The 24338-nt window shown below is 19.6% G+C and overlaps 5 protein-coding genes across 5 annotated transcripts; 1 reads left to right on the top strand and 4 right to left on the bottom strand.

Annotated features, from left to right (window-relative positions):
* Positions 1-3565, top strand: PGSY75_1123500 (hypothetical protein; the record flags this gene model as incomplete). The annotated part of the gene is made up of 1 exon (XM_018786358.1): positions 1-3565. A coding segment is annotated over one exon (3565 nt), but the record flags the coding sequence as incomplete, so codon positions are not given.
* A 1659-nt stretch (positions 3566-5224) lies between these two features.
* On the bottom strand, positions 5225-7064 carry PGSY75_1123400 (putative translation elongation factor EF-1, subunit alpha; the record flags this gene model as incomplete). The annotated part of the gene is made up of 2 exons (XM_018786357.1): positions 5225-6126; positions 6296-7064. 2 exons carry the CDS (start codon positions 7062-7064, stop codon positions 5225-5227), a joined length of 1671 nt encoding a protein of 556 aa, XP_018641152.1.
* A 2048-nt stretch (positions 7065-9112) lies between these two features.
* Positions 9113-11062, bottom strand: PGSY75_1123300 (putative RING zinc finger protein; the record flags this gene model as incomplete). Its single annotated transcript, XM_018786356.1, has 1 exon — positions 9113-11062. The coding sequence occupies one exon, from the start codon at positions 11060-11062 to the stop codon at positions 9113-9115; it is 1950 nt and encodes a 649-aa protein (XP_018641151.1).
* Positions 11063-11833: 771 nt separating this feature from the next.
* Positions 11834-14467, bottom strand: PGSY75_1123200 (leucine-rich repeat protein; the record flags this gene model as incomplete). Its single annotated transcript, XM_018786355.1, has 3 exons — positions 11834-11893; positions 12058-12167; positions 12301-14467. 3 exons carry the CDS (start codon positions 14465-14467, stop codon positions 11834-11836), a joined length of 2337 nt encoding a protein of 778 aa, XP_018641150.1.
* A 1874-nt stretch (positions 14468-16341) lies between these two features.
* Positions 16342-22859, bottom strand: PGSY75_1123100 (calcium-dependent protein kinase 7; the record flags this gene model as incomplete). The annotated part of the gene is made up of 2 exons (XM_018786354.1): positions 16342-22608; positions 22755-22859. 2 exons carry the CDS (start codon positions 22857-22859, stop codon positions 16342-16344), a joined length of 6372 nt encoding a protein of 2123 aa, XP_018641149.1.
* Between the last annotated feature and the right edge of the window lie 1479 nt (positions 22860-24338).

Here is a 24338-nt window from a genome sequence, read left to right as displayed (position 1 = left end):
TTTTTTTAAAAGATATACATTTTTTTTATGTTCGTTTTATTTATTATATGTAACATGTTCATCCAACAATAATAATAACAATAATAATAATAATAATAGAAACAACAATAATAATAACAATAATAATAGCAATAACAATAACAGTAATAATGGCAATAATGTTATACTCAATGATGCTATGAAAAATATGCCTGGTGCAGGCTCTTTAAATAATATGGAAGACCTTTTATCTTATATGAAAGAACACTCAAATAAGAAATTTGATAATCATATGGAACTATATAATAATTTAATGAATGAAAATAATAAAATAGGTAAGAATGATGTATATATGCAAAAATTGATGGATATTTTAAAACAATATAATAATTTAAATAAGAATAATAATGTACCATCAGGTAATAATCCAAATGATCCAAAAACTAACCATGCAAATAATATTATTGATAATTTGAATGAAGAGAATTATATGGAAAAAATTGAAAAGTTATTAACAAATATGAACAATCCATCGAAAAATAATAGTAATAATAATAATAATAGTAATAATAATAATAATAATAATAATAATAATAATAATAATAATAATAATAATAATAATAATAATAGTAATAATAATAATAGTGCAAAGACAGCAAATCCAATGGAGCAATTAACCAATTTATTTTCTCACATAAATGATAATGCCCATCATGACGAAAAGGGGGATAGTCATCCATTAGAACATATAATGAACCTTCTTGGTCATGGACATCATGATGGTGATAATAAAGGAGGAGGCAACCCACTCCAACAGTTAGCATCCCTACTTAGTCATGAACATCATGATGATGATGGCAAGGGGGAGAATAACGCAATGGAATATTTAAAAAAGATATTTGGTAATTTACAAGGTAATAATCCGAATGGTATTAATGGAAAGAATATGGGAAACCTTCAGTCCATTTTAAACAATTTATTGAATAGTGAACAATATAAAAAGTCTCCATATACATTAGATAAAACAGTAAGTAGCGGTTTTGGATCTCGTTCAAAAGAATCTATGTTATTAGAATATCAGCATAATAAAAGTGAACAAGATATATTAAGAGAATTACAAGAGTTGATAAATAAGAATAAAATTAAGAATGTGAGTGAGAATAATGAGAAATTAAAACAATATTTTTCTATGTTAAAAGGAAAATATAATCCATATTCTTATGAAAGAAAAATATTGAATGATATAATAAATGAAGATGATATAAAGACAAAATATAATATTGATGATAATTTTGAAAAGAATTTAATAGTAAATGTACAAAATGATAATATGGAATATGATGTTGAAATAAATAATGAAGAAAAAGAAAAGAAAACGGAAATGTTTGAAGATATAAATGAATTAGATGATAAAGATGCATTAAGTAGTGGATCTCTTAATAGTAGTTTAATGAGAAAAAATAAAACTGAGAATGAAAAATTATTAAGAGGTCTTACAACAAATATAAATGATGATAATGATAATTTACATGAATGTAATTGTAATAATAAATTAAATAATTGTGTATTATCATATATAAATTATAATAATTTAGAATATATGTTACAAAGTTTAGATATAGATGTAAAAGGTTTAGTAAGAAAACATATGTTATTAAATAATAATAGTAATGATAATAATAATTTAATTTTTGAAAAAAATGAATCATTTCTTTTACCTTTACCACCATTAACAACCAAATCAAATGTTCAAAATACATCAAATTATATATTAAGAGTACCCCGTGTTTTATTTTTAGCTAGTCGAAAATCATTTTCCTCTTCATTTGATAGATCATTATTTCATATATATAATATAATGGATACTCAATTAAAATGGAATACATATTTATGGGGTTATGGTTTTAAATACTATCCAATATTTTTCCCAAAAAATTTACATACTTTATTACATAACCATGAAAAACAAATAGGTAGTGAGCCTTTTGATCTTATATTTGTTCATTCAAGTTTTGTATCAAATTATTATAACTATTATTTCTTTTTGAAGAATATGCCTAAAATTACAACACTTATTTTTATGAATGATGGTTGGGATAATAATGTAAAGAATATTTTTTTGAATTTATTTCCTCATATATTTTTTCAAAACCAAGTAAACATTTTTGAATTTAATCCTTTAAATAACATAGATACAGTAGCTGAGAAAAAAAAATTATTTCATAGTTTATGGAATAAAGTAACTAGTAGTACATCTTCTTCAAGTAGTAGTATGCATGACCATGTAATTAAAAATAAGCATAAAAAAAGGAAAAAAATGGAAACGAAGTCAAATAATGAGGATGATGTGGTAATACCTGGTGACAGTTCTTCTTCTCCACCTAACAACAACAATAATAATAATATTAATAAATATGATGAAGAGGATGATGAAGAAAATAAAACATTGTGGGCATTTTTACCACATGGGGTAAATCATTGTTGTTCTAGTCATTATAATAAATCATTTATTATGAAAGGTACCACTGATGATGATAATAATAATAATAATAATGAGGAGAAGGAGGGGGAAATGTTACAAACTGTTGTGAATCCTACCTTTTATTATGATCGTGCGAGAAAGTTAGAAAATCAACATACACCAGCTTATGAACTAAGTTATTCATTATTAGATTTATTTTTACCTGAATGCAGTTTTAATGAAAAGTATATTTTTAATAATATCAAAAGAGATATTGATATATTATACTTATATAGTACATCGAATAATTATAATGATTATCTTGTTCAGAAGATTATGGATTATATATATAATAATAATATGAATAATTTAAAAGATAGAATTCAAAAATACGAAGTAGATTTAAATTATTGGAAATTATGGGGATTACAAACAACACATAAACTTATAAAAAATAAAATGATTGATTTTACAAACATGTTACAAAGAAGTAAAGTATGTATTATAAGTTCTAAATTTGCAGGGATGTTGAATAAAATGGTTATTGATGCTTTGTTCCATGGTTGTGTTGTTATATCAGATAAAACACATAATAAAGATATAAATAAATTTATAGTTACAACAAAAATACCTTTTGAATATTATGAAATATCAGATCTTATATATAATAAAGAAAATATGACCTCATTAGCAAATGATCTTATTGATAAAATTAATACTACATTAGAAGAAGTTAATAGTGGAAAAAGAAATCAAATGAGAATCGATGCATTCAAAACCATCTTAAATACATATACATATAGTGCTGTTATATTAAATTGGATTATACCATCTATTTATTTTCATTATAATAAAGAAAAATATGAAATTAAAAATAATTATTTTGTTCTTCCACAATATTTTGAAAAAATTATATCCAAAAGTTTAAAAATTACAAGTGCAAAAAGAGAAAAAATTATTGCAAATATTGATTTGTCATTACAAGAAGATCTTGTTATGAATAATAATGAAGTCGTAGCATGGTGTATTATATGGTTTTTAATATTTTCAATAATACTTTTCTATATGCTAAAAAATAGTAGTCTTGTCACATTCTTGTTCAGACAACATAAATTACATAGATAGATAAATAATCATATATAAGTATAGTTCAAAATTCAAAAATATTTATAAGTATATATTTTATATATAATTTTTTTATTTATATATATTATAGGCTCATAAAATGTTTTCTTCACGAAGATCACATTTTTTTTTTTTATTTATTATAATACCTTAAAAAATGGTATATATTTTTACAATCCCCATCTTATGTATATATATATATATATATATTTGATTTTTTTTTATAATCATCTCATATTTATATATTAATTAGAAATTTTTATAGTTTATTTTTTATAAATATTTTTACACAGAAATTATATATATATATATATATATATATTTGACTTATTACATCGTTTGCGTTTTTTCATTATAAATTTTATTGCTAATTAATTTTTTTTTTTTATACAATACATATATATTATATATATATATATATATATATATATATATTTTATTGTGTATATATTTGTATCTTCATTTTTTCTTATTATTGCTTTTGTTTTTTTCTTTTTTTTCACCCTTTTATATTTTTAAATAATTTATAATATGAAAAACAAAAATATAACAACTTTTTAATTTTAATTTTCTCATTTTTAAAAAAAGATAATTATTAATATTAATCATATGATGATACGTAATTTTATTAAAAGTTATTTTATTTTATAACACATTTTTTTTTAATCATTTCAATGAAATAATTATATAGACATTATTATAATATAATATAATAATTATAATAATGAATATTTTATAACATAAAATAATATTCATTTTATTCATTTCGTTTCTATATATAATGCTTGGAAAAATATGTAAATATTTTGGTATACTAAAAATTTGTACGCATCACCATTATAATATATATATATTAATATAATTATAAGATTAATAAGTAGACAGAAAAAAAATTAAATTAAATTAAATTAAAAATATGTATATAATATATAGTCATTTATCCATTTTAATATAAAAAAAAAAAAAAAAAAAAGATTTAATATATATATGTATCTCCAATATGTATGCTCAAAAGAATAAAAATCAAAAATTCATTATTTTGAACATACAAGGTTTTTTTATTCTTCATATTTTTTCATAATAGACATATATATATAAATATATATATAATAAAATATATTTAACTTGTATTTTTATTTATTTATTTTTTTTTTTTTTTTTTTTTTTTTTTTTTTATTTTAATGGTTTATATTTAAATGTTTATATATATATATATATATAATAATACAAAAAAAACCAAATAAATGAAATTAGAAAAAAAAAAAAAAAAAAAAATAGATATGCATATATTTTTATATATATGTACATATTGCACATTAGTATTATATATATATATGTATGTATGTATGTATATGTTAATATACATATTTAAAAAATTAATTCTATATAAGGTTTTATTCAGCTCGATAAAATAAAATATATTATATATATTATATATATATATTTCCTTTAATTATCAATGTATTAAAAATAAAGTGTGTACATACACTTTTTTATATATTAATTTTGAAAGAATAAACTATTTATTCACATTTAAAATATCGTTAATTATATAAAATATATATATATATATATATTTTGTATATCAGCTATTATTGTTTTATATTTATTACTTTGCACATATTTTACTTGATTTTTTAAAATAACTATAAATGATGCTTATACTTTCAATTCTAAAATTTTTCCAATGGCTATTGTTTTTCCTTGATCTCTTAAGGTGAATCTACCAAGTTGTGGTAGATTATCATATACTTCAACACATACAGGATTTGATAGTAAAAAGTGTGCAGTTACAATACAATCACTTTTAATAAATTTTGGTTTTGTTTTTTTTTTCTTTGATTTTTTATCAATAACTTCTAACATTTCAACAAATTGTATTTCTTCACAAGCAGTATGTGCATGGAAAATACAAAAATATCCAGCTGTTATAATAGGTTTATGTTCAAGTAATTCAACAATTGCAACCCTACCTATAAATTCATGTACAACTGAACATAAATTAATTGAATCACATAAAACAAAACCCTTACTAATTTGATCTTCTTCAACACCAAATAATCTTACACGAACATTCTCTCCAGGTTTAGCATATGGAACTTCATCATCTTCTAAAAATACATTCATAACTTTTACTTTTACTTTATTCGGCATTAAAGTACAATTCATATTATTACCATATAATGTCCCTGATTCAATTTTTCCAATTGCTATAATTCCATTATCTTTATATCCTTCTAATAAAGGAATTCTTAAAGGACCATTTTCATCCCAAGGGGGAGGTGGTAAAGAATTTAATATATTAAATAATGTTGGCTTTGATAAATCATACCAACTAGCTCGTGCGTCATATATTTTCGAATTTTTATCTGATACATGTTCAGATAAATTCTGACCAGTTAAACCAGATATAGGGACAAAAAATACATCCTTATTAATATTATATCCGCAAGATTTTATATATGGCGTTATTTTCTTTTGGATTTCTTCATATCTGCTTTCACTCCAATTGCACGTTGGATCGTCCATTTTATTAATTGCCACAATGAGTTGATTAATGCCTATATTGGGAAAAATAAAAAAAAAAATATATATATATATATATACACATATGTATGTATATCTTTTTATATTAACAACTTATACATATATAAATATATACACATATACATATATACATATACTTATATACATATATATATATATATATTTTTTTTTTATTTGGAATACCCAATGTTCTTGCCAACAAAGTGTGCTCTCTTGTTTGTCCTCCTCTCTCAAAACCTGTCTCAAATTCTCCCTTTCTTGCTGATATAATTAAAACACCAATATCTGCTTGCGCAGCACCACTAATCATATTTGGAATAAAATTTTTATGTCCAGGTGCATCAAGAATTGTAAATCTTCTATCTTTTGTTTCAAAGTGAGCCCTTCCAACTTCTACAGTTTTACCTTTCTGTCTTTCTTCTTCATTAATATCCATAATAAATGCTAAAAACCAACTTTCTCGACTTTTTTCTTTAGCCTCTCTTTCATATTTTTCAATAGTTCTATCATCAACATATCCCAATATATATAAAATATTACCACAAGCTGTTGATTTCCCTGCATCAACATGTCCAATAAAAATTATATTTAAGTGTGGTCTTGGATCTACTTCAGCCATTTTTATTTTTTTGTCTTCTACTTTTTCTTGTAATTCTTCGACGTCTTCTTTCATATTTTCATTATCATCATTCAAAACCAGTTTGCTTATTTTCTCTTCTATATCGTTAACATTCTCATCTTCTACACTTTCGGATCCATTTATATCTTCTTCATGCTCTTCTATTTTATCCAAATCATTATTAACATCATTGTTCATATTAATATTATTCTCGTCAGAAGTATTGTTCACGTTATTATTGTTTTCATCATCTTCCTCTGCCCCTGCTCCCTTATATTTCATTCCAGGATAATATGAAGGAGCATTTACATTGAAACTAAAAGGTTCATTCATCTATCACCAGGAAATTAAAATATATATATATATATAAAATATATATATAATATATATGTATATCTTTTATTTACATATAAATATAAACATATATATATTATATATATAAGTAATATATATATATATATATATATATATATTTTTTTTTTTATGTTTCCTTACTTTTTAAATATTAAATAAAACGAAGAAAGAAAGAAATAAAGAACCTACTTTCAAAATAGGAGTCAAATTAACAAATCAATTAGAACAAAAAAAAAAAAAAAAAAAAAAAAAAAAAAAAAAAAAAAAAAAAAAAAAAAAAAAAAAAAAAAAAAAAAAAAAAAAAAAAAAATTATACAAGCATAATATTATAAATAAAAACTTATAATTCCAACTATTAAAATGAGACTCTTCAATTCATTATAATATTCATTTATTATATTTTTTTATGATATCCTTTTTTTTTCTTTTTCTACTTTTTATAATTTATAAATTATATATATATATATAATATATATTTTTTTTTTTTACTTTATGATAAGAACTACATATTATTTTATCAATCCAAAAATATATAATAAAAAAAAGGGCTTTCCTGGGATATTTATTTATTGTTAGAAAGAAAGGAAAAAAAAAAAAAAAAAAAAAAAATGTATATAAATATATTGAAATATAATAAAATTATATTCTCTCTGAATTTTTCTACATGTTGAAAATTATAAAATTTTTTTTTTAAATAATATGATTAAATATAATCATACATATATATAATATAATATATATATAATATATATAATATATATATATATATATATATATATATATATATGCTTATATTTATTTATTAAAATATATATCTGTATACATGTAATAATATATATATTATTTTTATTATATATATATTATATATATATAATATATATGTATATTATTTATATGATTATACCCATTATATAATTTTTCATTCAAAGTCCTGTATGTCATTATTCATATTTGTATTTTCTTTTTTTCTCAATAATACGTACATAAATTTCTTCTAATAACGCAACGTAATATTATATAAAATTAATAACATTTTTGTTGATATATGAGTACACTCTAAATAATATTAAAATAGGAATAATATATAGGGAAAAAATAAAAAAAATAATATATATATAAATAAATAAATAAATACATATAAATATATACTAATTATATTATATATATATATATATATATATATATATATATTTTATATAAGATGCACCTTTTTTATGCTTTATTTCCATAAAATTAAGAATTTAATTATATATAATATTTAATATTATTATTTTATTTCATATATATATTTTTACAACTTTAAAAACATTAAAGATACTATTATAAATATATATTATATAGTAGTATATCTCTTCATATATATATAATATATTAATATATAATATATCGTATTTGAATAATTATCCCATAAGATAAATATATTATTAAAATGTATAAGTATCTGATATGGTCCTTATTCCTGTTGAAATTGAAAACTTGACTAATATTATAAAACTTAATTTTAAGCTTATCAGAATTTTTCAAATTATTAAAATACGCACATATATATATATATATATATATATAGATAAAATAATAAGGGGAAAGAAATATACATTACATATAATAATGTATAGAATGCTTTATGTGTATCCCTATATTATAATAACATAACCTTAAATATATATATATATATATTTTTTATTGAAGAAGGGATAAGACCTTACTTTTTGAATGTTTAAATATATACAAATAAATATTTATATTTCAACAAAAAAGCTAAGCATTATAATTTGCCAAAAATAAATATATAGATATAATATATATGTAATATTAAATATAAAAAAAAAAAAAAAAAAAAAAAATTATAATATATATAATATAATATAATATAATAATAAATAATTAGATATAACAATTCAAAATAGATAAATACATATATACATACACACATACAGATGTATCTATGTATGTATATACATATGTACACATATCCATATTCAATATACATAAAAAAAAAAAATATATATATCCCAATTTTTATAGGGTTAATATATAAAATATTTTATACAAATGATAATTAAAAAAAAAACAAGTATAATTAAAGAAGAAGATATGGAATCTAACATAAAGAATCTATGTATTAATGGAGATCTTGAATTATCTAAGGCAAGAATACTTTTATTTTTTTTTTTTAAAAAATATTGTGTTATACTTTCTAATCTTTCATATGTATCTGTAATTTTGAACCATTTCCATTTTAGTGCAGATCTTGAAATAATAGCACAACTTAAAGAATAAGAAAATTTTTCTAATTCTTCATTTGAGGGTTCAGAAGAAGTTAATTTTATATTTCTAAATTTTGTATTAAATAACATAACACCTGCACTTCCAAAGCGATTAAGTTGATTTTTAATACATAATAAACATATTTTGGATAATAAAATACAAGAATAATATTTAACAGTATTTGATATGTTATTATTACTATTATTATTATTATTACTATTATTACTATTATTATTGTTGTTGTCTATCAGTTCTGTCATGGTTGTTATATTTTTATACTGTTCGTAATAGTAAGAAATTAAATTAATATCTTCTTCTACTTCTATTTGATATAATAATTTTTTTAAGTCTTCAATTTTTTCTTTCCCTCCATTATTAGTATTATTACACAAAGCAACATCTTGTTCTTTGTTATCATTACTATATGTTATATTTGTACTATCTGTATGAACATTTGTATTATTTATAATATGAGAAGTTAAAAAATTGATTGGTATGTTTTCATCAAAAAGTGGAGAATGCAATCCCACAAAATTTGCATAATCTGTAAAAAGGGTTATGTTATATAAGAGTACTCTAAAATTGGCTATACATTTTAAATAGAAAACTTGATTACTTTTTTTTTGTTCTAATATTTTAACATGTATTCCATATAACTTTTTTTCATCATTTTTTTCTTTGCTTGATGTAATAGCAAAGGTACCTTCATTAGATATAAAATATATTAAATCTATAAACCGTTTATTATAAATATTGATATCAAAAACTTCTCCTGGGAAATATGGACCAAATATTAATGGTGCTTTAAATATTGGAATAATAGATGAATTATTAATAGCATTAATTCTTTCTTTTATTACTTTTTTTTCTTGTTCTAATTTCAAATTTTCAATTTCTTCTAATCTTTTTGAATATGTTAAAGGATATTTTTGTTTTATTAATTCTCCTAATAAAAGGTTAATATTCTTTTTATCACCCATATTAGATCTACATAATGGGCACAAATTTTTATATTCCTTTGCTTTCTCTATACAATCTCTACAAAAATTATGACCACATGGTATGGTAACTGGAACAATTAATAATTTCATACATATAGCACATTCAACTTCAGAAGGTATCTTCTCTTCATTATTTATGCATTCTTTTGCTTTTTTATTTTTTACATTCTTATCATTTTTATTCATATCTTTATCAATAGACCCATTAGTACAAGTATAAAAATCATCATCATTGTTATTATTATTATGATCATTACTATTCATATTATTATTACTATTCATATTATTATTACTATTATTATTCATATATTTATTATCATTCTCATCACATTTATCACTTTTGCCTTTTAAAAATCTTTTACGTAATACATTTTTTAAACTAAACTCTTGTTTACACAATGTTTCACATTCTTCGTCACCAGATTTTTTTTCTATATTATTATCTGGTTCAATTTTTTTATTACATAATGAATTAACAATATCCTCATTATGTGTTTTATTAATATATTTATTTTCTTCTTTAACCATATTATTTCTCACAATGTCATTTTTTATATCTTTAATTATTTTATCAGTCACTTTATTATTTATTTCATTATTTATTTCATTATTTATCTCATTATTTTTCTCATTATTTATCTCATTATTTATCTCATTTTTCATATAACCATTTTGTTTATTTGACAATTCTCCTAAATCATTTGCCATTATTTATATTTTTTTCATCGTTAAAATTTTTCTTTTTCTTTTTTTCTTTTTTTTTTTTATTACAATATGTAAATATTTCTTTTAATTCCTATTGTGACGATTATTTGACTTTTTAGTTTTATATATTTTTCATTAATTAATTGATATAAATATATCAATTTAATTTTATTATTTTTTTTCTTTTGTAAATATAACGTGAAAAATAAAAGAAAAATTAAATATTTATATAATTATAAAATTTTCCTCTTTTTTTTTTTTTTTTTTTAATAAAAATTAAAATATATTATATTATTATTATATATAATAAATTATATATTTTTATATGTACTTAAAAAATTCCAAATAATATATTATATATATAATATATATATGGTAATGTTCATATCATTATATACATATCATCATATATATTAAAAAAAAATTATATTTTATAAAAAAACAGTAAAAAAAAAAAAAAAAAAATGTAACTAAAAAAAAATAATATATATAAAATAAAAAAAAAATATATATATGAATTTTATTTATTTATATATATATATATATATATATATATATATATATATATACAAAAATATACTTTTATATATATATATATATTATATGTACATGAACATTTTATATATTTATTTATTTATGCACTATATATACTTAACATTATAAAATGAATATATTCAAAAAAAAATATGTCATTAAAAAAAATATATATATATTAATAAACTTTTTATTATATCAATATGGGGAAAAAATTAAAAATATTAAAAACTTTTTAATTTAATCGTCTTCAAGTAATTTAATATCTGTATAAATGGATGTCTCAAATAAAAATAGCTCCTACATATTAAAAAAAAAAAAATATATATATATATTTCCAAAAAATAATATAAAATATAGGATGTACATATATATAAGACATATATCCAAGTATGCAACAATTAATTTAATATATATATATATATATACATATATATGTGTGTGCTTAATTTTTTATATTTTACATTATAAACATGAACACGTAAGGATGAACATCCAAGTTCTGCAAAACATCCTTCGCAAGATTTTCTGTCAATAGAACATTGATAGGCTCCGATGTCTTTTAATTTATTTCCTAAAGGTTAAAATGGGAATATATATATATATATATATATATATATATATATTATATATATGTATAAATATTAGTAATTTTTCTTCATATATATATTTATTTATTTATTTATTTATTTATATTTATTTATTACCTGCGGCTATTTCCAAACCATTTATATTACAAAACGTGTTGTTCACTTTCCAACAATTTGAAAAGTCTATGCATGTTAAATCCTTAGAATACTTCAAAAATTGTCTCAAACAGAAGTTATCAACATTTTTCAAGTGTGATAGCTTAACCTTTTTCAAGTACTTTAATTTTTTTGGTATCTCCAAAATAGTACTATTAAGTATTTCAGGTGTTTTAGATATATCTAATACCTTTAATTTTGTTGAATTATTAATAACTACATTTAATAAATGATTAGATATATTTGTTTCTGACAAATTAAGGGCAAGTAAATTTTTGAAATATTGAAAGTAATTTGAAGAAGTATCATCAATAGGACATCCTTTAAAATTAAGTATCTTTAGATTATTAGCAATCATATATAAATGTGATATATCATCAAAATATTTGACATTAATTATTTCTAAAGCTATTAAATTATTTAAAACTGTATCTAATTGGATATTATCTTTTTTACTATTAAATAATACTTTTAATGAATCATTCGAATGGCAATTTGTTACATTTAATGAAGTAAGATTTCCCATATATAATTTTTTTAATGTACGTTTAAATTTTAAAGGATATATACCTTCATGACTAATTTTATAACAGTTACGTATATCTACAACTTCTAAATTTTTAAATCTATGTAATAAAAGTTTTAAGCTTGAATCAGATATTTTATTACAATTTTTTAAACATAATACTTTTAATGACGTTTGAAATTTTATATTATTAGAATTAGAAAAAACATGAAAATGATGAGATGTTAAATGAGAACATCCTGATAAGTCTAATATTTCAAGCTTCTCTGATAAATATATTGTTTTCATTATACTATCTGCTGATATAGAACTTTTTAAAGATTCATCATAAATTAATTTTATTCGTAAAGAACGTATAAGTGCACAACATCTTTTATTTAATAATAATAAATTTTTATTTTTTACAGATGATAAAATATATCTAAATACATCATCACCTAATCTTCCTAATATATCAAATTTATCGTTTTTATGAAACGTGTGTACTTTTTTATTTGGAGTGCAATTATATATTTTTTTTTTATGTTGTATATTTAAAGGTTTCACAGGTACACAAATATTTTTCTTCTTAATAACATTTGTTGTCTTAGTAATATTATTAGTACTGTAATGATTACCATTATTCGAACTAATATAATTTTTATTATTACAATCCATTTTTTCTACAATATTAGGTATTTGAATATTTTGTCCTGAGCTACTCATGTCATTATCATCTACATATTTTGTATTTATTATTGGACCAGCATGTGTTGTAATAGATGAAGTAGTTGATATTGTTGAAGTAGTAGATTTAATAGAAGTAGTATTCATAATTATATTTTTATCATTTAAAGTACTAATAGATTTAAAATTTCCTATATTATTTATTTTGTTCATTCTTCTAGATATATCATCATTTTCTATTTTATTATATATTATTTTATTATTCATAATAGTACTATTACTACTAAGGGGACTTTCATTATTACCACACAGAATCGAATTATTATTATTTAAAGTTAAATCATTACTATTAAGTGTATATGAATTATTATTACTAATACTAATACTAGTACTATTACTTTTGTTTCCCTCACTTTTTGAAAAAAATTCTCTATACGAATTATAACTTGGACAATTCACATTTTGATCTTTCTTCATCTTTTTTATTGATATTATATCATTTAACATACTATCATCCGTTTTTTCGGTTAATAATATATTATATTTACGTTTAAAACTATTAGATATATTTTCTATTTCATTTCTAATTTCATAATTTTGTTCTGTATTTTTAAATAACGTACCATTAGAATATGTAATATTCTTTTTATCATTTTCCATTATATTTCTTGGAGAAAAAAAATTCTCGATACTTTCATTTTCATCATAATTCATAGAATTATCATTTAAATTCAAACTACTATTCAAATCATCGTCATCTTTTTTATTATTACTATCATCTAATTTTGTAAATATAGACCATATGTTTTTTTTCTTTTCACTATCTATTATTAGCTTGCTCTTATTATCCATGATCATATTTCTCTTTCCTCTATTATCACCTGTTCTAAAAAGATTGCTAATAGTTAAATTTTCCGATTTATTTTTAATTTCCATACTGACGAGTATATGTATAAATAAATCAATAAATATAAATAAATAAATAAATATATATATATAATAACCTAAAATAATTACACACACATATAAAAATAAATAGAAACTAAAAAATAACTAAAAACTAAAAAATAAATAAAAACTAAAAAATAACTAAAAACTAAAAAATATAAATATATAAAGTATATCAAAAAGGATGAGATAAAACAACACCCTCATAAAATATCAAATGGATATTTTCAAACATTTACTTTTTTTTTCTATTTCTTTTTTACATACGCATTAATATGTTATGCATAATACGAACGCATAATATTATATTAATACATAAACAAATATATATGTAAATGAATATATATATATATATATATATATATATATATATATTTATATTTATATATATATATTTTTTTGTTGTTTTATTTATTTATTTATTTTTATATATTAAAATATCTTTATATGTACATATATATATAATATTATATATTTATTTGTATTACTCTCCCACAATTAACTTAGATGAATTAATTCAGAAGTCAGTATTAATAAGTAGAGAATTACTAGAATTTCTTTTCTTTAATATAAAAGAAAAAAAAATAAAATAAAATAATATATATATATACATATTATATTATAATAATATAAAAATGACACTATCTTTATACAATATCAATTATGATAATAATATAATTATATTTTTTTGTCGATTAATATACATGTGTGTACTTTTTTTTTTTTTTCTTTTTTTTTTGTTGTCCAATTTATAACATTAATAGAAGTATAAAATAGTGTTATTATAAACATGTTATATTTTTTAAAAAATATAATAAAATATGTTTCCTTTTCTTTTTTATTATTAATAGATAAAAAAAAAACGAAAAAGAAAAAAGAAAAGAAGAAACTAATTTGATATATAATATATATATATATAATGTTATTATATATATATTATATATATATGATGATTTAATATATCATGTTTTTATATATATAATATATATTATTTTTAATGTAATATTTTCATTAACAATATTTATTTATAAAATATATAAATATTACATTTTTTTTTTTTTTTTTAAATATAATATTATATAATATTCGCAAATTAATTTGAAAAAAAAAAAAAAAAAAAAGTACACATGTCATTTCATATTGTGTACTTTTTTTTAATTTATTATTTTATTTTTTAATTATTATTATATGACTGTCTTAAAACTTATAAAAGGTATTCTTAAATCTTAATTTAAAAAAAAATTATACATTATTTAAAATTCCAGAAAATTATCTGGAGGAATTTTTTTTTTTTTTTTATATATTAACTCATGTGTGTCTAATTATTAAATTAAAAAAATAATAATAAAATAAAAACCAATACGATATACACATATTATAATATATATATATATATATTATATTTTCTTCAAAAAAAAAAAAATAATAATAAATAAATAAATAAATAAATAATACACTATTATAAATACATAAATTTTTTATTTTTAAAGTTAAATCTAGTTTTAATATATATATATATATATAATATATATTATATGTATAATAAAAATAATAAGTCATTTTACTTATTAGTTTATGTTATAAATATATTTGTAAAAAAAAATAAAATATATATAATTCTTACATTTTATGTGAATCATATCGAAACTGGGAACAATATTAAATTATACCATCATTTTTTCATTTCATTATATGGTAAATATATATATATATATATATATATATATATATATATATGTGTGTGTGTGTGTGATCATATGAAATAAAAAAAAATGATATATAGATATATAGATATATTTATATATATATATATATACACTTTTGTCTAGTCCATTTTCATATGTGTTACTTTTAATTATGCCTTATTTTTCATGTTCTTTATTTGCACTATCATTTATTTGGGCAGAGTTTGCATCTGTTGAACTCCTTTTAGCCTCATTAATTTTATTATTACATGTATTTAGATTGCTTTGCTCATTTTGATTTTCATTATTTTGATCCGTTGTATTTTGTGATAAATTTTTGGTAGGATTTGAGATATCTTTATTTATTGATTCATATATAACATTTTCTTGTTTATTTATTGATATATCTTCTATTGAAGATGATATGTTATGTATATTTTTTTTATCATTAATATGTTCTTTTATTGGGGCACCACTATATGGTAATGGTATAACAGGTTCATCAATGGAATCATTATTTTCACATATAATATTATTTTCATGTATATTAAAAATTTGTTCTTTATTTTCTACCTCTTCTGTATTTTTTTCGTCTTGAATATGTAAAGGTGTATATCTTGGTATATTAAATGTACTAACACTAACATCTTGTAAATTTAAAATATTAATTTCTTCATTTTTATATATAAAAGAATTTTCATTTATTACAGCAGTGGGGTTTTTAACCCATATATGTTCTAAAGCTTCATTTGCTGAAATTCTTTTTTCTACATTTAATTCTAATAGTTTTGATATAAGATCTTTGGCTGATGAAGATATACTTTTCCATATATAATCTTTAAAATTTAATACATAATTTTTTTGTATATTCATTTCAGTATTTTTATTAATAGGGAAAGGTAATTTACCACTTAATAATAAATATAATATAATACCAATAGACCATGCATCTACTTTATGATTATAACCTTGTAAAGTAATAACTTCTGGTGCTACATATGCTAAGGTTCCACATGGTTCTTTTAATAATTCATTAGGAGCACATAATGTTGACAAACCAAAATCTGTTAATTTTATTTGAGCATCTCTTGATTTATCTGTAAGTAATATATTTTCTGGTTTAATATCTCTATGTATAATACCACATCTATGTAAATATGCTACTGTTTTTATTAATTGAGTTATAATTTTATTTGCATGAATTTCACTTAATCTTGTTTCTGCTAATAAAAAATCATATAATTCTCCCCCTTTTACTAATTCCATAGATATATATAAAGTTTCTTTTGTATTAATTATTTCTTTTAAGTATATAACATTTGGATGTCTTAATAATCTTAATATAGATATTTCACTTCTTAATAATTCTTTTTCATATATAGATACAGATCTTTTATCAATAACCTTAATGGCAAATTCAGAATTTGTTTGTTTATTTATACCTCTATAAACTGTTGAAAATTTACCTTGACCTAATTGCTCATGTAATTCATATAAATTATATAATGTATTTTGTTTTGTAGATGAATATAAAGCTTGTACCCATTCATCTCTTTCTTCTAATGTATTTACATATAAATTACGTTTCTGTACTTGTTTCGTACCTTTATGACATATAGAAAAACCATATTTATTAATATTATCATTCTTTGCAATTAATTCAACATAACATCCTTCTAAAAACATAAATCCTCTAGGTTTTAAATTCCTTTTTTTATCATAATAATATAATAAATTATCAAATAATATGTAATATCTAGCTTTAAACTGATGTAAATGCTTTCCTATTTTATATAATATACCTTCTTTAAGAGAATTCTTTTTTATCATATCTAAACATTTCTGGAAATCAAAATTACAATATATACAATTATAAAAATAGCAATGCTCACAATCACAATATTCACATTCCATTGCTATCTTATTATCATTAACACAAAATCTTGGATATCTACAATGACAATTGGGGCACATTAAAAATGGACCCTTACAATTAGGACATGAATATAAATTTATATCTTTTCCATGTTTTTTTGTTAAATCATATTTCTTTTTCTTCTTATTAGAATAATAAGAACTTTCCATATCATTACTTGAACTTTCTTCTTTTTTAAGACTATCCATTTTATTCAATGCACTTACATTACTATTTTTCTTTTTAATTGAGTCTTTATCGCTTATACTTTTTTGATTGTTTATTTTATCATTATTTGTTTCGTTCTTCTTTGTTTTATCATCATTTGTTTCGTTCTTCTTTGTTTTATCATCATTTGTTTCGTTCTTCTTTGCTTTATCATCATTTGTTTCGTTCTTCTTTGCTTTATCATCATTAACTTCATTCTTCTTTATCTTTTCATCATTAACTTCATTCTTCTTTATCTTTTCATCATTAACTTCATTCTTCTTTACCTTTTCATCATTAACTTCATTCTTCTTTTCCTTTTCATCATTAACTTCATTCTTCTTTTCCTTTTCATCATTTAAATCTCCTTTCTTTATATCTTCTTCAATTCCATCCTGATTCTTATTAAAAGATGCTCTCTTTTCTTCTACCTTATTGTGAAATATGGAACAACCGAGACTAATTTTTTCACTTTTTTTATAGGACAACCCAAACTTTTCTAATATATCCATTTTCTCTATATTTTGTAATTTCAATCCTGAAAAACTTTTTTTTTTATTTAATTTATTAATAAGAGTATTATTATCTTCTTTTTTTTCTATTTCTACGGTTTGTTCGTTTATATCTTTTTCATTTTGTTTAATATCTTCTTCATTGTTTTCATTATTTATTGTTAAGACATTTGTATTTGTTTTAGTTTGTTCTACTTTGTTACTAAAAACACCATTTTGGTTATATTCAAAACATGATATATCAGTTACTTGTTCTTCTGTTTTTTTAATTTCTTTATTGTTTTCATCCTTTTGCAATTCTTCTAAGAATAATTTATTAAATGGATATTTTTTTTGCCTTTGATAATTTAAAGATATATTTAAATTGTTCTTATTATTTTTCAAATAATTTCTACGAGCTTTCTGAAGTCTTTCTTTTTTCATCTGTAAATTTCTTTCTTTACAAACATCATTAATATTAAAACTAATTTTAGATGCTTGAATAAATTCAACAATTTCTTTTGAAAATATATCATTAAGTTGATTTGTTAATAAATTGAAATCACATTCATATCTATTCTTATTTTCTGTATTTTCTACATTTAATAAATCATTATTTAAATTAATCATATTATTATTAATAATAGTAGTATTATTATTATTATCTGAAATATCTTTTTTATTCATTTGTTCATTTCTATTTGTATTATGTTTATTCCTTTTAGCAATATCATTTTTCTTTTGTTCATTATTAATACCATTCACATCATTCATCCTATTAATAATAATATCCATATTAATATTACTTTTCATATCAACCTGAATATTTATTGGATCTTCTTTCATATTGTATGAACTTTTTTTCTGGTTAATTAAAATATTTTCCTCTTCAACAACATTCTTTTTATTATCATTTTGGAATTCTTGAATTGTTTGCGATTCATCAAAATTTTTATTATTATTATTATTATCTTCATTGTTTAATTCTTTTTTTTTGTTTGTACCATTTGATGACAATTTTAACAATTTTTCATCATATGACAAATCCAATACATTTTCAGAAAAATTATCTACATTTTTATTAATTTCATTATTTATTACCTTAGGTTTTCCTTTATCGTCTTCATATGAATTTTTTTCTTTCAATATATTATTATCCTTTGAATTTTCATTTTGATTTACATTTTGATTTACATTTTGATTTACATTTTGATTTACATTTTGATTTACATTTTGAATTACATTTTTATTTTTATTTTCATTTTCTATATTATGAATGCTCTTCTTATCATACTCTTGCAATTTTTTATGCATTTTATTATCCTCCTTCATATTATTCAATTCATCTTTTTCTTTTAAGGTTTTCTTTTTTTTCTCTTTCATATTTACAAATTGGCTCTTCAAATCTTCATGCTCACTTTCAAAGGAACTATTAACATTCTTCTTATCATGCTTATCTTTTTCATATTCTTTAATTTTATCTTTGTCAACAATAATTTCTTCTTCTGTTTTCACTTCACTAACAAAGCTAACTAATTTTGCATTATTTTCATTTTTTAGTTTTTTTTTATTTAGAGATGAGTCATTTTTATCCTTACTAAAATTATTTTTTATATATTCTTCATCCTCCTTTTCTATGTTATCCTTTTTATCTCCACCATCCTTTTTATCCTCTTTATCTTTATCTTTTTCTTTTTTATTCTCTTTATCTAATTCATCTTCTTCTTCATCATCATCATCTTCTTCCTTTATGTCCTCTTCCACATTCTTTGTATTTAAAAAGTTTACACACAGATCATCATTCACACAATCATAATCAGGAGCTTGAACTATAAAAAGTTGTCTTATTTTAAAATATAATTCTTCTGTAATAGCATCATCCTCATCTTGCTCAATCTCTTTATTTTTAAAATTTTCAGATTTTATAACAAAGTTACTTATATAATCTCTACCATATAAGACATTTCCTTGTAAGCCCCAAATATCTTCATGTAAGCAATTAAAAAATATATATAAAAAGAAATCATATTTATGAATAACACTTTTAAATTGTATAAGTGTTATTTTATCATTATCTAAAAATTCACATTCTTCTAACATAATATCAACGATAGCTTCGACATCAACATTTTTATCTGAGGGTTTATTATTTTCTTCATCATTTAAGATGCTCCTAGCAGTTTTTGATGGTAGACAAAATTCGTTTACATATAATTTATTCATTTTTTTTTCTTTTTTCTTTTCTTTTTTGTATATATTTATATCATTTCTTGTAAAACATTTTTCTTTTTTTATTTTGTTTTCTTCTTCATTTTCTTTTTCATCACTTTTTCCTTCTTCTTTTTCTCCATCTTTATTTTTTTCAACATCTTTGTGTTTTAAATTTTCTTTTCCTTCTGATATTTCTTCTTTTATTTTGTGGTCTCTATTTTTTGCCTCGCACTTTATTTGTTCTTTTTCTTTAGCATCATCTATTGATTTATCTTTCCTTTTAATATTATCATCTGCTTTTATTTTTCCCTTTATATCTTGATCTTTTTTATCTTTCTCCTTACTTTGGTGGTCCTTTTCTTTTGTATTTTTTCTCCTTCTATTTTTTATCAAATATCCATATATACTAATAAATGAATCTGACGTATCGCTAGAACATAGTTCTCTATGATCTTTATTTGAACTACAACTTTCAAACTCGTCATTACTTATATTATAATTACTTTCATTACTTGTAGAACTATCTGTAGTTGAGGATATATATGCATTTGTTGCATCTTTATATTTGTGTCCATTTTTTTTAACTTCATTTTTTAAACTTTTTTTTTTATATTTATTTATGTATTTTATATGATCATGAACAAAAGCATCTGTATTATTACTTGATGAAGAATTATAATCTTCACTTTCACTTTTAAAAAAAGGAGAATTCGTGGAAACATTTGGATCTTTATTTTTCTTTTTTCTTTCTTTTTTATGACTTAATTGATTATCTTTATATAAATGTACTGCATTTAATTCTCTCAACTTTTTTACAAATTTTCTTTTTTCTTCTTTTCGTATTTTTTTGGCTAGCTCCTTTACATTTAATGAATTATTATTACCATTGGAATTTCTCTTATTATTTAAATTTGCATTTAATGCTTTATTTTTTTTTTGTTTTATACATTTACTACAATTTCCTGCATTATTCTCTTCTACATTTTTATTATCTGAACTTATATTCATATTTTCTATATTATTATTATTATTGTTGTTGTTATTTGAATATTCATCTTCATCCTCATAAACACTACTAAAGGAATCGCTGATGTCATCCAAACTATCAACCTCCTCATCATCATCTATAGTAAAATCATCACTATCACTATCATTGTATTCTACATCTGCATCTGCATCTATATCTACATTAGCATCTGAATTAGTACCTACATTAGAATCTACAATAGCATCTCCATTTTCATCATCTGCATTATCATCATCCTTCATATAATCATCATCATACATATTTTTCCTTTTATCTTTATTAAAAAATATATTTTTTAATTTATGAATATAAGGAATGTTAGATAGCATAGCTACCATCTCAGATTTTTGAATAAACCCATCTGCATTCAAATCAAATATATCAAACAATACATTTATCTTATCACTCTTTGTCCCTCGACAACATATTGCTATACCTATTATAAACTCTTCAAAATCTATAAAACCAGTATTTTTGAAATTAAATTTTAAAAATAATCTTTCTCCCCACAACCCTGGTAAAGGAAAAAATTGAAGAAACGTTTCTTTGTCAATATAACTTGAGCCAGATCGACTACCTAGTTCTTTATATATCTACCAAAAAAAAAAAAAAAAAAAAAAAAAAAAAATATATATAAATATATAAATACATACATTTTATTTATAGATATATAAACATATTTTCTTATGTATCAATATCCCTTTTAATTCTTTAAAATATGTATTTCTTCTTTTTATACCTTTTTTAAGACTTCTAATTCATCTGTTTCAAATTTTTTGCTACATATTTTAAAATTATTTTTTTGGTGTTCCTTTTCTTTATCCTTTTCTGTTTGCAGACCCATTTAAAAAAAAAACTTTTTATTAATTATATATATATATATATTATATATATATATATATAAATATATGTATTACTCAAAATTATATATATATATATATATATATATAATAAATAAATATATATATAATATATATATATTTTTATATATAATTATATATTTATTTCCATATAATGGGTCAAAAGAAAAAAAAAAAAATATATAAAAAGAATAAAAAATTAAATAAATTAATAAATAAATAACAGAATAATAAAATATTTTTTATAACATCAAAACGAAGCAACAATAACAAAGAAACATTGCAACAAAAAAAAAAGAAAAAAAAAAAAAAAAGAAACAATTCTTCGAAATTATTGTATCTTTAAAAAATTAAAATAATAAATATTTAATTCGACATTCTGAATATTTATGTGCTACTGATTTTATAATTCACTTTTTTATAAAAAAAAAAAAAAAAAAAAAAAAGAAATATATTTTTACAAATATATATATATATGTATATTTCAGCATATGTAATAATTTATATATAGACTATGCCTATATATTAAAGTAACTATTAATATCAACATGCATTTATATATGATATATAAATATATAAATATATATATATTATATATAAATACGAAATAAATATCCAAAATTTTTACAACAAAAAAGCAAAAAATAATTTTAAATTATTTTTATCGTATTTGATATATTTTTTTCATTTGTTATCATATATAAATATATATTATATATTTTTTTTTTTATTAGAGGATGCTTATAATGAACTCCTACACCTATATATAATTATAAGTATACATATAATATATATATATATAAAAATTTATAATAACGTGTTAATTTATTCGCACCGGTGTATATAATACTGTCATAAATAATTCGTAGAATATATTTATATATTTATATATATATTAATTATAAATTATTAATTCATACATAAATTAATAGTCACACACGTATTTTTTATATGTATACATAACTGTGTTTATTTTATATGATATTTATTCCAGAATTAGAAAACAAGGTGGAAGGACGAAAAAAAAAATATAGAATAAAATAAAATAATAATAAATATATATGTATATATAATAAAAATATGAACATATTAACATATATGAACATATGAATGTATATAATATGAATATATAATATAACAATTAAGTGCCAAAATATAATATATATATATATGTGAATACTTTTATATTTTTCTTTTCATTGCCTATTTCTTATTATGTTACATTTCATTTTTTTAAATACAACATCCGAAATTTTTACCCTAATAAATTATAATAACAAATATATTAAATTTGGTAAACTTTATTTTCCACATTTTTATCATTAATCTTTTTATATATATGTAAGTATATATATATGTATATATAACATTTACACAAATAAATAAATAAATATATATATATATATATATATATAAATATTTAAATATATTTCAGAAACAATTTTTTTTATATAAATTCGTAT

This window comes from Plasmodium gaboni, chromosome 11 (genome assembly GCF_001602025.1).
Source record: "Plasmodium gaboni strain SY75 chromosome 11, whole genome shotgun sequence".
NCBI classification, from domain to species: Eukaryota; Apicomplexa; class Aconoidasida; order Haemosporida; family Plasmodiidae; genus Plasmodium; species Plasmodium gaboni.
This window is presented reverse-complemented; position numbering and strand designations above follow the sequence as displayed.